Source organism: Chroicocephalus ridibundus, chromosome 3, assembly GCF_963924245.1.
Source record: "Chroicocephalus ridibundus chromosome 3, bChrRid1.1, whole genome shotgun sequence".
Taxonomy (NCBI): domain Eukaryota; kingdom Metazoa; phylum Chordata; class Aves; order Charadriiformes; family Laridae; genus Chroicocephalus; species Chroicocephalus ridibundus.
In genome coordinates, this window is record NC_086286.1 from 7,103,376 (window position 1) to 7,120,220 (window position 16,845).

The window sequence follows — 16,845 nt, forward strand, 5'->3', positions numbered from 1 at the left end:
AATAAATCACATAAAGGGCAGGGCAACATGCAGCTCTTCAATGAGTGGGACGTTATGGCGTATTTACTGTTAACGTGGGAAGGAGATAATCCATGCCAGCAATTCCATGAGAGAAAAACGTGTATTATGTTTTTCCAAACAGATGTTTCAAGGTGAATGATGAGCTATTAGATGAAATTTGAGTGGGAAGGAGGCTGTGGAGAATGAAGTGGAAGTATGATGAGTTGTAGCACAGGTCAGAAGCCAGCTTTTAAGTGCAGAATCACTTTGGAGACCAGGGTGTCTATTTTCAGCGCATGCTGCAGACTTACTTTAAAGTCTCATCCCCTGCTGACTCAGTTTCCCTAAATGGTGATGCACACCTACACAGGCATATTGAAAGGCACTTCCAGTCTGACCATATGGACTACACTTAAACATAATTTCTGTAAAGCAAATTGGCATCTTTAGAAAGGGAATACATGAAGGTAGAGGTAAAGCTACTACAAATGAAACTTAATGACTGGAAATGTGTTTGAGCATTAGCACAAATATTCACACATTTACAAGTCTCTTCTGCATCAGTGTGAGTCAAGGGTACACTTCAACAAAGAGAAAAACTTTACCTGTTGGTTAAGTCTTCCTAACAAACCAAACTGAACAGATTTTTCTCCAAGTGATATTTTCCCCACAGTCCCCACTTATCTGGAGACTTGCTTCATGAAATAAATTAACTTAAAGTCAACAGAGTTAGAGGAATCTTTAGCCTATGAGCACTCCTGTTCTCTTGGGATGTATCAGATATTCATCGCTTGTGTGGAAGCAGCAACTGTACTAATGGAATCTTTAAAAAGGAGATTATATAAAGGTGGACTCTGTAGTACCTCTCTTCTTGTAGGACCAGTGAGCTATTGTGGAGCAGGAGGAAAGTCCTTTGCTGGAAGACTGCCTAGGAATATAAGAATATAAGAAATGGTCCAAAGTTATAAATGAACAAATGACGACTAAGAGCACCTCTCTTCTTTGAAGTGCACAGATACATCCAAAAGCTAGTCTCAATGCCAAAAGGTTTGCAATCTTAGAGATGAACTGGGCCTGATTCCCATTTAAACTAAAACCCTTTTATACCACGGAGAGGCTGCAAATAGAACCTAGAGGTACATTGGGTGTCCCCTCAAAGGTTGATGGTGGCCTTTGTAATAGATGAAGGTCCCTCCATGAAAAGACTTTTACTGTTGAGGGAGAAGGTGGGGGGTTTTGGGCTTTTTGTTTTTTTTGTGTTTTTTTTTTCAAACGGGATGTTTTAAGCAAGTTATATCTGCTGTACTTGCCAAAGGGATGTAAGAAAAGAGAAAACTGTGACTTGTAGCAACAAATTTTGCAGCTAAGAAGGGAGGATCTGCAGGCAATAGTGCCTCATGTGCATGGGGCCCAATTTGCTTCTCTGTCACCAGGCATGCTGTTGTTTGCACCTGCACTGAGAGGTGGTTATTCTGATTGATTTGGAGAGGCTGATCATTTCTGTGGCCCAGTGTAACAGGTGAGACAGCCTGAGTGCAAAATTTGCCCACAAGCTGCTGATAAAGTGTCCCTGTGGTTTGCAGTCACTCCACATCCACTGGAGAGACTAATGCATGTGGTTATAGCCCATCTTCGCAGAACTTCTTTCCCACAGAGATCTTTGATTTTGTAACTGAAGTGGCTGTTCTGCTGCCTTGCAATAAGACATTGTTTGAAATATAAATTACTTTGACTTTTCTGTCATTATATACCATAAAGTGTAATGTCAGCTTCTCCACGTAGAATAAGAAGCAGTTTTTCATTCCCTTGGAAGCTTCTTAAGATTTCAGAAATGCTCCTGCTCTCTTGTTGGCTTGTCTAAGCAGTGAAAAAATTGGAAATAAGAACGGAGTTCCTAGAATAGCCAGCGCCTGTGATAGTGTAGATCTGGTATGGCCCTTATACCAAACTGAGGAGAGAGCGGAGGTGTGAACCCGTCTGCTTGTTCTTGAGGCAGTGCACTGCATATCGAGATACCCAGGCTTTTTATCTTTTTCAGTCTTTCCCCTTAATAAATTCTATCTTAGGAAAAAAACCAAAACAACAAAACTTTGTCAAAGAGGGCATGATCCTGTGAAAATTTCCATTTTACCAAATCGGCGTTTTCCGTTGCAGCCCATCCATACTCAGCATTCATTTTACACTGCAGCCTAAACAACTCACTTGCATTTCAAAGTACGAGCTGGAGAAGCGCTATTGATTGCTTAGCTGAGCAGGTTGAATATGATCTGCAGCCTCCTCTTACACATTGATTCCTTGTCTCTTTACTCACTGCTTCCTGAATGTCACTGAACTGTGAGAGGCCTGCTAAATGGACAAAAATATTGATTTCTTTTCCTCCTCTTTTATTTTTGAAAGCTCCTTATTTACCAAGCACTGAAGTAATATCAGGAAAACAAAAGGTCACAAAATAAGGCAGAAGCAAGTCAGTTCTGGCATATTTTTTAAAAAAAATATGAACTTGGTTGAAACACGAGTTCTTTAAATTGTGTTTCCATCAAGAAAGGTTAATTGCCTGAGTGGAACCTTTGAGTTCAGGCTGTTCACCTTCATATTTTACTATTGTCTGATTGATGCTGAACTTCTGGGGCAGTTTCCTAAATGGCTGTACCTCTGGTGTTATGATTTTCAGTGATTTTTGCAGAGAGGTTAGTGAGCAGCCCCAACTATGCTGGGATTTTCTGTGCAAGGCAATCAGCAACAGTCTTTCATCAGAGTTCAATGGTGCAGTGTTTTTTGCCTGTTTTGTTCTGCTGGGAACGTGACACTTTGCAATGCCATGTCCAGGGAGAGGGGAAAAAAGTTGAAAGAGCACAAGCTGGAGTCAAGTAAACCAACAAGACATCCCAAGAGGGATGACTGGCGACAGCATAAGTGTCCAGAGGCTTTAGTATCTGCTGATGGTCGATATAAACTAAGAAATGTTTGAGCAGGGAAATGGGGTTGGTTAGAGAAAGCGGAAAACTAGAACTGGTCCAGAACATCTAAGTGTAAGAAGCAAAAAAAGCAGCAGGTCCTTGATATCCAATGACGCTGCTTCAACTAGTAACAAAGCAAAAAAAGTTACAGCAAGGTAGAGGGAAGGCTAAGAGCAATGAAAAATTGATATATTTTACAGTGGACATGACTTCCTAGAAATTAAAGCAGTTCTCGTGCTGTCTATGCTTGTCATTATGAAAACAGCTGTTTAAAAATGTATAAAACAAGAGTGATACAAGTATTTCGATTGAAAGAGATGCATTTTTACTTTCAGGAAATCTTTCAAATTGAAAAAAAATTTCTTCCTCTGTTCTTTGTTTAGAAATGGCTGGGAAGGTTGTGTTGCTAAACTTTAGATTTTCAAAGGACTTGTGCTTTAACAGCTGCTGCATCTTTGCTGTAGCAGCTTTAACTGCACCTGCCAACAAGTGGCAATAAAGCTTGGGGAAAAGTCCCTGTACAGAAAACTTCCTGGGCATTAATGGATACAGGTAGAAGAGGCACTTGGAGACTGTTAGGAATAATCCACCTATGGTTAACAACAGGGACTTGGTGCTATGTATGGGAGAGATCCATGAGAACCTTTTGAAAGTTATTCACTTGCTTGAGAGGAGTAGTTGTTATTTGATTATTAAATATTGTTTGGTCAGTGACACGCACAGGCCCCCTGACATCCCTGCTCTTTCTTTCTGGGCCTTGAAACAGGCTCAGAAAGTTTGAAATCAAATAGATGAATCCAGCTACTTTAAGACAAAAGGCATCAATTCTTTGCATTGCTGTGGCTGGATGGAGTCTAGCAGCTTCACCGCTCCAGGTTGTCGCTTCAGTAGCAGAAATGAGCTGTCCCTATTGCCATTTAAAAGTGATTCAGTTTTGTTCGGTTCATCTGACTTCAGTTCAAGTAGGTCTGTACTTTCCTCTTGCTGGTGAGGAGGGTCAGCATTATTCCTTTTATTTTGTAGTGGAGTCACACAAAACCTGGTTACTTTGGGGCTTTAACAAAACCGTAGAAGAATGTGAGGTGGGTGCTCCTCTTCAATATCTTCAGAGCTTACCAGCAAGCAGCTGTTGGACGATACAGGTGATAAGCGTGGACTCTGTGAATGGGACCAGTATTTCCATAATAGGTACATCTCAGGATGTTCTCAGACCATCTCAGGAGGGTTGACCCTGAGGCTTTAGAGAAAGAAGAACTGCTGCTTCCTTTGGTTGATCATCCCACTTCTACTTTTTTATATTTTTTTTTTAAAGCCATGCCTACTAGATGTCGTCAGTGGGACTGCCTTTTTCTTCCAGAATTTGGCCCGAATTCTTCTCTTCTGAAGTTCTTGATTCTTGAAGTTGGGGATTGTGTGTACTGTTACACTTCTGCGCACCCGCTGGTATAATTTAGTAAATCTGTCATTTATGCTCGATGTAACAGAGTCATTTAACTGCAGGAGCTCACCAGTACAATTAACCCTGTTCTGTCAAAATGAGGAGCTGATTATCTTGGCATTCACAGGAGCATAGAGCGCAGTTAGAGTGCTGTGGTTTCTGGCCCTCCTGGAGCAGTATTGCACTCAATTGATTATTTTGTTAATTTGTTCTGCATCAGTATCCTGCTGGTTTATTATCATCCAAGTCACTTCATGCGCCATGCATAAGTACATTAAAAATCAATACTTGAACCTTTTTTCCTTGTAAGGATCTTATCATCCATGGGCTGCCTTCTTTGATCCATGACCTTCATTCTGATTACAACACAGCTAGTAACTTTTAGATTATTTAGTCACATGCTAATAAAGGAGATGCTCAGATTTTGCTCTCTACTTAATCCCGTATCCTAACGAAGAAGGAATAAATGAATTAAGAATGAAATAAACAAAAGGCTGTTATTGCTGATAAATAAGCCTAATTTTGAGACAGTAAAATTAACGCTATTTTAGTAAGAAAATCTTGTTCCTTCGCTAGGTTCTAATAAGTATCATGCTTCACAGGCTCAAATCATTTAGAGATGCTATTATTAGAAGCCTGAGTCTTACGAATATTTTGGTTTTCCTGTTTCAGTTAGAGAAACAAGTATTTAAAAGATGGCACAAGGTTGCAGTGTGCAGTGGATTGAGGGCTGGATTCCAGCTCTGAACTTGACATAAGTACATGGGACTATGGCTGTTTTAACATCAGAATTTTTTCCGATGATCTTCTACCATTGCATGTGCAAAGGTGTCCTCTTGTGTATCTGTTTTTGAAAATATTACCTGTGACATGATACGTAATGCATTTATGTTACTGATGCCACAGGGAGGCCTGCTCTTCTTTAAGAAGAAAACCATAAGGAAGAAGCAGAATCAGATGCATACCCTCTCCTGATCTAGACTAGAAACGAAAGCACAAGTTTCCAGCTCTGGAAGAAACATAATTTTTCTGATGCAGATACCCAATTGGCAAGAAGACTGGGATTCTCCTGAGTCAGCTATCTGAAGCCCTACATGGGCAGTTGTCCACTCAGATAATTGGATTTGCATCATTCTTTTCCAATGCTAAGTTGGTTCTGTTGGGGATTGTTTTTTCTGGAATATATGGATGTTATCTGATCTTGGGTTCACTGCTTTCTAGACATACCTTCATAAGGAGAAAGGCAAGTTCTTAGGCTGTGCAGGGTTATACGAGGCAACTCAATGAGGCAATTTGTAGCTTATGTAAGTGAGAAGCTACCAAGGCCTTACCTAAACTTTTCGACTCGTTTCATGACAGAAGCGCCTAGTCTTTTCTGGATGCGATTGTGTGAGTTCCCATCGTTACTGAACATGAGGAAAAACCCCTGTTTCTGTGGTGGAAAAGAGGCCTCAATTTCTGAGACTGTTACCTCTGTGGATGTGTGCCTTGTGTGCCTTTTCTCCATGGGAGATGTTCAGAAAACAGCCTACAGAGTGGTTTTAGTTCAGAAGAGGTTATACCTCCTTGAGGGGTATATTTCCTTGTCCCAGGAAATTATAATATAATGTAATCTAATATAATACAAAAAATAAATTACATTTTATTTTGAAGATGGAACAAATCAGCCAAATGAGATGATCCTGAAGAGGGAAACCAGCCTGTGCTATTTCTGCAAATTGCTCCCCCACTTCCTCTGGGTTGTCTTAAAGAAAAGCCAGGGCTCCAAAGCATTGCTTTTTAATTAGTAGAAATCCTTTTGTACTAAATCCTAATTCAGTGCCTTAATGCAGCAGGTCCTGCAGAGCCAGCAAGCTCGCGTGGGAGCACGAACGCATGAAATCTTTTTCTCTGGCATCACTCTGACGGCTGGCTTCTGTTCATAATTATTTTCTGTGGTGGCAGCTCGGGGTTTGCAGTGGCAAGCGGAGAGGCAGGGGTGGAAATGGGGGAACGCAGAATGACAGGTGATTGCTCTGTTGTCTCCATGGCATCACTGAGCCTTATCTTAGCGGTATCAAATAGCGGGCTTACACATTTCTTTACACTGTACAGATACCTACCTACAGATACCTATGGGGCCTACTTAATCACTGGTCTCTTTCCAGCTTATTTTGTAATTGTTTTTTTTCTTTTTTTTCAATCTGCTCTGCTTTTAATGAACCTACACAAGCAACAGAAAACACACGTATAAATGAAAGCACTTACCAATTCAAAATTTTATCATTTTGTACTTTTAGGTAAGGAGTTAGAATTCATACAAGTACATTTTTAGAAACGTTTTATACTGCCTTTTCAGGGCGCGCTGCCCCACTATGAATTGGTTTTAGGTTTTCAGGCTTATAATGAAGCGAAATAGCTTTTAGCCACCATCAGTTAGATCCCGGTTTCATCTCAGCCTTAGGCACCTCACTGAGCCCTGTCTTTTGAGGCTCCTGCTTTAATTAATGGAGACAGAAGGACACCTCCAAGAATGACTCAGCTGACCTGAGATCCGATTTAGCCTTTGGATTAATTTCTCTGCTGTTGATTTTGACTGACACTACATGAGTTATTGCAACACAGCGGTGTAACTCCTGTATGCATCTTCTTAATCAGAAATGCCAAAGCCACACAAGAAGTGGTTCTCTGAGTTACTAGATTTATTTAATAACCATGCATATTTTTCAAGAAAATGCCTAAGGAAGCACTAGGGGTTTTGCTGCCTTCTTGCTGCACCTCAAGGTGTACTCAGTTCGTGGTTTTAAGTATTCCTCTGATGAAGAGGGCTATATTTTTTTTTTTTTTTATTTCTAATTAAATGCTGGGACTTATGCTATCTTGGTTTCAGGTGTTAAGCTAAAGGGTACAAAAAGAGCATGCCAAACTTGACAGCACTTCTGCAAGGTGTAGGAATACGTTAGCACATATTACAACAACAGTTATAACTGTTCAGTAATCTCCTTCAGGAGCGCTCTTTTACATGGGTACAAATAAGATGATTATGGTCTGACATTTGTAGTTCCTGCCTCCAAAGATATTTGTTTGTCTAACTTTTCTTGTTATCTACAGTCCTTAGTTAAATGTTTTTTGTGGATTTGCTATTCATAAAGGAAAGGATACCTAAAAAACTATGGCTACTTGTGTTTCATAACTGGTATTTTGATATCTTACACTTTAGCTGGTTTAGTGGCTTTTTTGCCATCTAGTTTTTCATGCCATTGTATTTATCACTTATTTATTGCGAGGATAATCCCTGAAAGTAGATAGCTCTACAAGATGTGGTTTTGAGAAACTCGGGAGTATGATGAAAGCACACAACCCCAGATATTTTTCTCCCAGCAAATCTCTTTGGCAGGAAAGGCTATCTAATATTCCAAAAATGCCCTGAAGAAAAATCTGAAAAAGTGGAAGTGTGGTTGAGATCTGCATCCTCATTTTATCAAATGCCTGCAGCTTGGAACAGTGACATATTGGGAATTAGTTAAATAATTTTAGCTTCTAATAACAGCAATGTTTTGATATTGGTGGCTATAAAAAAGAAGAGTAGGGCAAGAAGATCCATGACACTAATGATACCTGAATAGGGGCTCTTTCTTATGCAAATTCTCAGGTATCTGAAACGTGTTCAAGCTGTAGCGTTCCACTAGGTGGGACACTTCTGAGTGTCTCTTCTCCACATAGCCATCATAGCAGTCCTTGAGCTAGCTCTCCACGTCTTTGCAAATTTGGACTGAAATCAGCCACAGGTTTAGAAGTTGCAAATGAATTACACAGACACAAATAATGTGATTTCATAATCTTTATCTGTCATGAAAACAAGGCTAAAAAAATCTTTGTATCTGTGGTTAAGAATGTTGAGCTAAAGCTGTAAAAATTAACCTTTCCAGGTAAAGAAAGCTGTGCAACAGGAAGGCTTCAGCAGAAGGAAGCGAGGATACAGAGACATCAATGACATCGACATCAACATGAATGATCCTTTATTTACGAAGCAATGGTACCTAGTAAGTTTTGAAAGAAAATCACAGTAATCATAACTAAATAATTGGCATTCATGCATTCTGTGCTATTGCAATGTTTTGTAAGAGTCCTTTCCAAATATATCACAAGAACTTGGGAATGGACCCAAGGCTCTGTCCTGTTGTTTTTAACTGTACCTCTTTTACGCTGGGAAGACCCAGCATATTTCAAGAGCTAAATTTCCTTTCAGTCAACGGAAAGATCCTTAGAAGGCTTGAAAGAGAATATATTGGTGTCCTGTGGGCATTCCTGGTGTGCTGGTGTGACCCCTAAAACTGCATATGAATCATGTCTTTGAGCTGTTGCCAGGTAAAACATTGTTACAGAAATATAACAAAAAGTTCTGGTGCATTGGCTAGAAAAAGTTGAGATTTTTCTTTTCTTATGGAAATTTGAATATTAATTGATTTTCTTCTGTCAAAAGCAGAACAGCTGAAAACTGATGACTTTTGACTTAAGCTAGTGTCAAAAGAAATTAATATTTTGCTCAATTGTTTCATTTTTAATGTGTCATATTTTATAGCGAGAAGTCTTTAGTCATAAAAGAAAGATTACATTTTTACACAAAAGTAGCCAAAATGATATTTTTCTATTTAAGAAGCTGATAAAGTAATTTTGGTCAGTTTTAATGTTGCAACCTATTTACGATGAAATAATAAACGTAGTACTGCCTTGTTCACTTAAGAAGGGTCTTTTTGCTTAAGGGTAGTGTTTCTTATTTTCTTTCCTTTTAATCCATGACTTATGCTTTATGAATCCATCCAATATGACTTTTTTTTTTCTAAAACAAGAGTTTTCAGATGAATGAGTGCACATTAGCACTTAGCACACATTAGCACATTAGATGGGACTTCATCCTTGATGAGATGATAAACTAAAGTGTGGATTAATTCATTTCTTTGTGGTACCTCAATCAAAATTTTGCAGTGATAAAAATAACAATTTTTTTATGAAGGTATAAATTTATAGTTTTTAAATTACAAAGTACGGTAAAATGCGTTTTGAAATGAGATGTGTCTGACACAAAATTGAAAATTTTTGCATCTGGAACAGCAAAAGCCATGTTACTTTTCCCTCAAAACTTGAGAAATTTGCATAAGAGGTTGGTGAACATGAGTAATGCCTGAAGATACAGGGGATTGCCCATACTGCAGAATCACAGAATCATACACACACAAGGTTGGAAAGGACCCTTGAAGTTCATCTAGTGAACCGTCCTGCTTAAAGCAGGGCTAATTTTGTTAACAAAGAATGAATTTCTGGTACTAAACCCAGTGGACCTGAATTTCAGTAGATCCCTGCTTTCAAGAAAAAAAAACATTTCCTGCGCATAAAAAAGTCCTCTGTAAAATCCACTGGTCTAACTTTTGTCTGGATTGACCTGCTGCTTAAGTAGAAATGTCCTTTTTTGGATCCAAAAGATTTGGTGTTTAATCAAATCTTGTAAACCGCAAAGAAGTGAATTTATCCAGGGTTGGTTTGGGTTTTTTTTCATCTTACCACTGCATTATTGCAGTAGATATGATTACATACTCCTCTGGAGGCTCTGTACTCCCAGCAAATAGGAGATATTTTCCATACCAAAGATACGCACAAAGATATAAAGCAAAATTCAGTGGCTGTGGAAACGTGTCTATCAAGTAAAAAAGCTATTCTTCTTTTTGACTGATGTATTAGATTAACACTGGTCAAGCAGATGGGACTCCTGGACTTGACCTTAACGTAGCTGAAGCATGGGAGCTGGGATATACAGGGAAGGGAGTTACCATAGGAATTATGGATGATGGTAAGTGAAGACTGCCTGCTAATTTAGTATTTTTAAGTCTCTTTTTCCATGTAATGCAAGTCAAAAAAAGATTAAAAAGTAATAATGGATTGCTTATAGTGCTGAGATTACTAACCTCCATAAAGACTTTGAGATCTTCAGGGAAAATATGTTATAAAGTCTTCACTAGGGATACTGAAACATGGCTACCCAAGCATTAAAAGTAGTTTGCAATTATCACTTACGTATCTTCCAGGGCACACTGTAATGGCCATTAAGCCAAAGGAAAGACTCCCCTTGACTTCTGTAGGCACTGACTGGGGGACGTAATTGCTGTGCAAAAAGTACTTAAGAAAACATTTTCTGAGTTACATTATTCTCAAAGTCATATTTGACAGCTGAAATAATTAAACACTTCCATGCTGAATGTCAATAAAGACCTGCATATTAAATATATTACTAAATTGAGGCTAAGTTCAGGGAGGATGAAGAGAAAAGGTACAGTTGAAGTCGCAGCTGTTCTGCCTATGGGTTTCTTGATGAAGTACACCAATTCTGTGCAGTCTCTCAGTACTTTTCTTTTGTCTAAATTTTGAATGTTTTCCTTTTATGGCAACTGAATAAGATTAAAAATAAATAAAATGTCTGGATCCACGTATGTTTTCTAGGGTCAGCTGAGATCTGTCCTCATTTATTTCTGTTCCTCATCTGCTTACTCCTAAGACAAGGATTTTGTGGAAGTAAGAAAGTAGACTCAGACATCTGTATATTGGTGTCATGAGAAATAGCAATTTCACTGATCCCACAGAGGTGGGACTTAGCTTTCAGAATCGCTAGGCATGACTGTGATGGAGGTGACGACAAACTATTTGAGCTTCAGGTCAAATAAAGCTGTTGGCCCATCAGATAGAGCTTTTAGAGAAGGGGGTAATTTGCCTTTTACTCACTTCCAGTCGCTCTGGAAGACAGCACCTGAATAACATGATTCTTCATTGAGACTTTTGTTGTTCAGCTGCCATTTGCATCAATAAGGGCTCTCCACAGGTGCAGGGGTCTCTTCATGTAAGTCGGGTGCTAAGGACCCTGTATAATGGGAGGTAATTGCGTCATCAGAATAACCCCGATAATACCACATTCTCCTTGCAGATAAAATTGACCGTGTAGTAGCCTGGTGGTTGGAGACACGGGGCAGAGGAAGGATCAAAATGTAACATGAAATTGGTGGCTGTTTCTTTGTATGTTTTAACTGAGTATGTAATAGGTCACCTTAATCCCATCTGAGTGTAGATCTGCTGCTTCTGTTACACCATCCACTGGGATTTTGTATATTTGCCATATGGGGAAAGATTTGATGCGTTAGAATGAGTATATTCCGCACTGCTGCCCTGTTACAATCTTTAGCATGCTACCAAGGTGCAGAGCCTATGCTCAGGTGTTTGTTAAGATGATCTAATGCAACGTTAAAAGTTCTCTTTCATACACTTAATCCAAAGTGTATGTGATCTCACCAAGTCTAGGTAATTTTTTGTCTACTTAGTTTACCATTTTCAGTGGTGTTTATGTCCTGTACTGACCCAGTGCTTACTGATCTTGTTAGTTTTGGGATGCTTTGAGATGATGGAACTTGTATAAAGATAAATTGTGATTTAAACTAATTTTAATAATTAAATGTGATCTAGTCTACAAAACAGGTAATAAATTTTGTCGCTGAGCTCACCTTTACAATTGGCACCTGGATTTTGACGTAAATGATTGAAAACTCCTAGCTGGGACTGCATCAGAAATGGTATACCAGTTTAAAAGTCCACATTTAAAAACTGGAATTTCACTTCAACCAGTTTCATTATTCGCCATGATCATTTTCCTATGGTTGCAAAAGAATCTTGTTTTGTTCTGTGATCATTAGAAAATCTCTTTTGAAACTCTTAACCTTTGGTTTCTGTTCCGTCATTATCTTATTGCAGGAATTGATTATCTGCATCCTGATCTTGCATCAAATTACGTAAGTACATGCTGACCTTTTCTGTAAAATGTGGATTTTCTTATTGTTATGGTTCCTCTGCTACAAAATTCTAAATAATGAGTGGAACAACAGTACAGCTGATCCTACAGATGATACATTTCACATTGAAAGAAGCAGGCTGAAAATGGGACTGCCTGTGCAAGGTGACAAGGCTCTTTGTGGAGGAATGAGAGTGCTGCCTCACATTAAATAAGCTGCAGCTTGCGATATTGGATTTAGGACAGAAATGAGTAACCTGGGAATTGGTTCTAAATCCTGCTATTAAGATGCAGAACGCGTCTGTCACTTGGAGGGGCATGGAGCTGTGAGCTGTGGCAAGGCATGTATGAGCCTTTGAAACCTCCAGGAACAGCTTAATTCCTTTATAACAGGTGATTTGATCCAGTACTTCAAAGCATGTGCAGGGCAGATTGTGTATTTCCAGCACATGCTGCGTCAATTGATTGTTCCTCAGACCTATCTCAGGCTTACCTTCTGACCTGAGGCTTTTTATCTTGCTTAATTCTTCCAGGCTCTCCCCAACCCCCTGCTGACACTAGGACTCCTATCTCCAGGTGTCTACAAGGGCTCCCAGCACCCACGGACTGTGGGTTGCCTTCGTGGCACGCTGTGCTTGTGGCACTCCATTGGGCAGGAGGGGGTCAAGAAGCTGTGGCTCCTTGCTGGGGGTGTTGCAGTGTCTCTGCTTTAGGTTTTGCTATTCTCCTGCAGTCAGTGGTTTCCTGAGGGAAGCCCAGGCTTCTTCAGCCGAGCAGTGTAGTTTAGTTTGCACTTGCAATTAAATGAAAAGAAGAACAACTGGAAATCTTGGTAAAAACATGAGCTGAGAAAGAGTAAAAGAATTATTTTTATGCATTTTCAATTTTGAAAATAGTAACGACACACAGGATGAAAACCTATTTGGTGTAGAAAGTAGCAAAACACCTTTGGTAGAGAATAAATGGATATAGAAGGTGTTGACTTTGGACAAGGAATTTGGGAAATAGCTGACCAGAGAGATAAAGTGCAGAATAGCTAGTTTCACTCCTTATGAACTCACTTAATAACCATTCCTTATGAACTGGCTTAATAACTTGATAGCAGCTAATTAAACCCTGTGCCCTAGCTGCAAAATTCTCACCCAAGAGGAATAACTCAGTAGGAGGTTTCCATAAACAAAGAAAGCCTTTTTCTTTGTAGGAATTGTGCTCTGTGCATATGTTTTAACTTATGATCTGGGGACAGCATGTGCTCTTTACACACTTTTCAGTACCAGGCATGGACAAAGAACGTGGGAATATTCTGGTTCTAAAAACCACATTTCAAATAAACGAGTAAAAAGTCTGTACCACATGTCTGATATAATGTCAAATAGGAACAATTCAGTTGTTAACAGTGAACCTAGGATCATCCCCAGAAACAAAAACCAGATTTCTTATCCCCAGAAACCAAAAATAGATTTCTCAGTAATACAGGGTTTTCTCTTTTAATTCTGAAAATAGCTTCTGTTTGATGGATAAATATTTGTCAGGCTTGGCAGAAATGTATTGTTTTTAGAGTGGCAATAGTGAGTATTCTAGAAGTTAATGGAAAATGACATAGAGAATGACAGCGCACAGACGTGATGCTGGAAGTCAGAAAACAGCGGAGCTGGAGAGAAATCTGAGAGCTCAGAAAAGAAATAGTGGAATGAAATTTTAGACAAGAAGATGTCTGGGAATGCAGAAAACAAACCCTTAATGGCAGCCATGAGAGACTTGTGCCGAGACCGATCTGGAGATGAGAATCTGACAAAGGAAGGAGTGGTTCAGTAGCGGAGCAATGATCAGGCTGTCAAGGGACAAACGAAGATTGTCTGGCCAACGCAAAATGCAGACTTAGGCCTGGCTTGTGCAGGGCAGATCAATAGCCAGACACAGGGGAGAAAAGACTGAGGAATGAGTGGTTGGTAAGACCATTAAAGGAGCAGCAGAAAACCCACCTGAAAGGAGATGCCACCCCAATCCTTTTAATACAGCAATACAAAAATATGAGCTATCACATGAAACCTGTGGTTCTAGGCTGTCGTCACAGCACTGGGGGAAAAAAAGCTTGAGTTTGATTGGTTCATCTTTTTTGCCTCAGGTTCACTTTTAATTCTGTGCTGAGTATTCGAGAGGTCACAGCAAGGAAATGTGCTGCAAAATAGGCACATTATATGCAAGGTAACCAGTAAAATGGTAAACTTGGTAAGAAGGAAGAGGTGCCGGCAGCTCCTCACACAGGGCTGATTGCAGTCGCTGCATGTGAGAGATGGCTGGCTGAAGGGCAAGGTTGACTCCTGCTGCTAAAATCTGCTGTCTCCTCCCTTGCCCGGGTATCGCATAGCAGTTGCAGGGCTTGGTTCTCATGCACTTTGCCTCTCCTGCTCTCACTTGCATAGCTGCGCAGGCCTCCTTGAGTCCTCGGAGATCATGCTCTCACAGCATCTGCTGTGGCTCCGAGTCCACAGGGGCCTTTTTTCCCAGTAGGTAGTAATTTGGGCATGAACTAAAGACAAGGACTTAAATTTAGCTGGAGGAAAGATCAGGTTAGACCTAAAACCGCAACGAAACGAGTCTCTTAGGAATGCGTTGTTAACGCACTTCAGTCTGGCATAGCAATTGCAGTCACCTTTGTACAGTTCCTATACCACAAGTTCGGTGCTGCGTGACATTTGCACTTTGTGGCATCTTTCTCTTAAGGTACATTGTTTATTTTTAGGAAATTAAAAGCCTACTGCTTGTGTTTCTCAAGTGTGTAAATGCCTGCATACCCTGGCAATGTCTGTACATCTTGCTTGGAAAATTGGGAGCAATTAGAAAGTCTCTCAAAGGTGGTGGTTTTGGCACTTGAGCATTTTCAAGTACAAAAACTTGGCATTCTTTCACTCACTTTAATTTGGCTTTTATGTTTTTGACTTGCTGGTTTTCTTGCTTGAATAGTTTAATGGGGGTTAGCAATTAGACAAAATGTGGGGTCAGGGAAGAGAAAGAGCTTTCAAAAGAAAAAAAGAATTCGTATTTTCTCCTAAAAATTGCTGAACTATGACCTATCATACAGAGTGCACTTTTACCCGTATTTTTCTTTGCAGTTTCTGAACCTTACTGCTTGAATCGTCCATGTCTCTTTTTAATGCACTTTATGTACGTGGAAAGGAGTGTGCCTGCTCACAGTTTGGATGGACTGCTCTCCCAGCACCCCCTCCCAGCTGGCTGCAGTATAGCTACTTGCTTTTCTGGGATCAGGGGGTTATGGCAAAGCTGGAATTTTCCATTCTGCACCGTGAATGCAGAGAGACTCATTGTCAAACAATCGATATTTTCTTGCAAGCCTTGGAAACCCTGCAGAGGTTCAGCCTTCAGGAAATTATTTTTTTCCCCACAAAGAGAACCCTTCATTATGAACTGATAATTAAAAAGCTGAAGCCTAATGTACTCCATGGTTTTCTTTCAACTCCGACTATACATACAAAGCCAGCAATTTTCAGGACTGACTTCTTCAAGATACAGCATCTGGGCGAGAAAGAAAAGTGAAGTAAAAAGGTCTGCATGTTAGATATGCCTAATAAAAGAGGAGAAAGGAGAACAGCAGCTGGCCGTGTGTACACTACAAATTTCAGTACATTGTTTTAAAATAAAAACTAAGAGAGCAAATGGAGATTTGTTGTGCCATGAACAGAAACATAAGCTGATCTCTGTCTTGTATCAGTTTATGTTGCAGTACTTTTATACTTGGCCAATATCTGCTGATGAAGGTCAGTGTAGCGGCATTATCCCATTTACAGCAGCAGGGAGCTGATCATCTCATGTAAGTGGGTTTGTCCCTGATTAGCAGTAGTGAGGAAAATCGGGCTCCCACCAGGAGACTCAGGCCAGGAGTAAAAAATTGCTGGTTTCAGTGTCTGAGCTCTGCCTGAAGCTGAAAGCTTCTTTAAAAAAAATGGAGAGGGAGAGACAACAAGACAAACATTTACTGCAGGAAAACTGGAGGTGACTACGTGAGTAGGTAACTTTTTTAAAAAATTATCGGTACTTGTAAAATGAGACTCATGCAGCAATTCTTAGCAATAATAATAATATAACATTCAGATGAGAAAAAAGATTTTGAAATCTGTAGAATTACACAGATGTAAAATGCATATGAACAGCCACGCGGTAATCCCAGCAGCACTTCATTGCTGTCCCTCCCCTAGCTTTTCTTCTCTGTAATGTGTCTTTATGGTACAACCTTATGTTCCGTCTTCCAGGGTTCTTACCAGCTGCCACTCGAGCTGTACACAGGAAAGGATTTGCTGAGCAAAAAAAGGCCACGTGTAAGGCATGAGGGAAGGTTTTTGGGAGTTACCCCGGGGTTAAATGAAGTTTTCTGTCATCTAATGTTTCTTATTGAAATGTGAACAGCAGGTGGTCTTACCTGTCTTCTCTTTCCACTTTGGTGACATCTCCAAACACAAAGCAGTCTCTCTCTCACAACTTTTGGTAACTTGTCACCAGTTAATATGATAACAGCTCTCCCCGTCTTGCTGGGAGGCAAGTAGAAGCATATTTTTGGAATAATTATCACATAAGCAGGGAAGCAGAGGAATGTTCTACTTCTGTTATGAGCTGCAATTTCCATTGTTTGC

General features: G+C 39.9%; 1 protein-coding gene across 2 annotated transcripts in view; it reads left to right on the forward strand.

Annotated features, from left to right (window-relative positions):
- Positions 1-16,845, forward strand: part of PCSK2 (proprotein convertase subtilisin/kexin type 2) — a 113,228-nt gene that overhangs the window by 48,164 nt on the left and 48,219 nt on the right. For both annotated transcript variants that reach the window (XM_063327876.1, XM_063327875.1), the window contains 3 exons: positions 8,304-8,417; positions 10,111-10,219; positions 12,163-12,200. In XM_063327876.1, the coding sequence (XP_063183946.1) occupies positions 8,304-8,417; positions 10,111-10,219; positions 12,163-12,200 (261 nt within the window). The remainder of the gene's footprint in view (positions 1-8,303; positions 8,418-10,110; positions 10,220-12,162; positions 12,201-16,845) is intronic.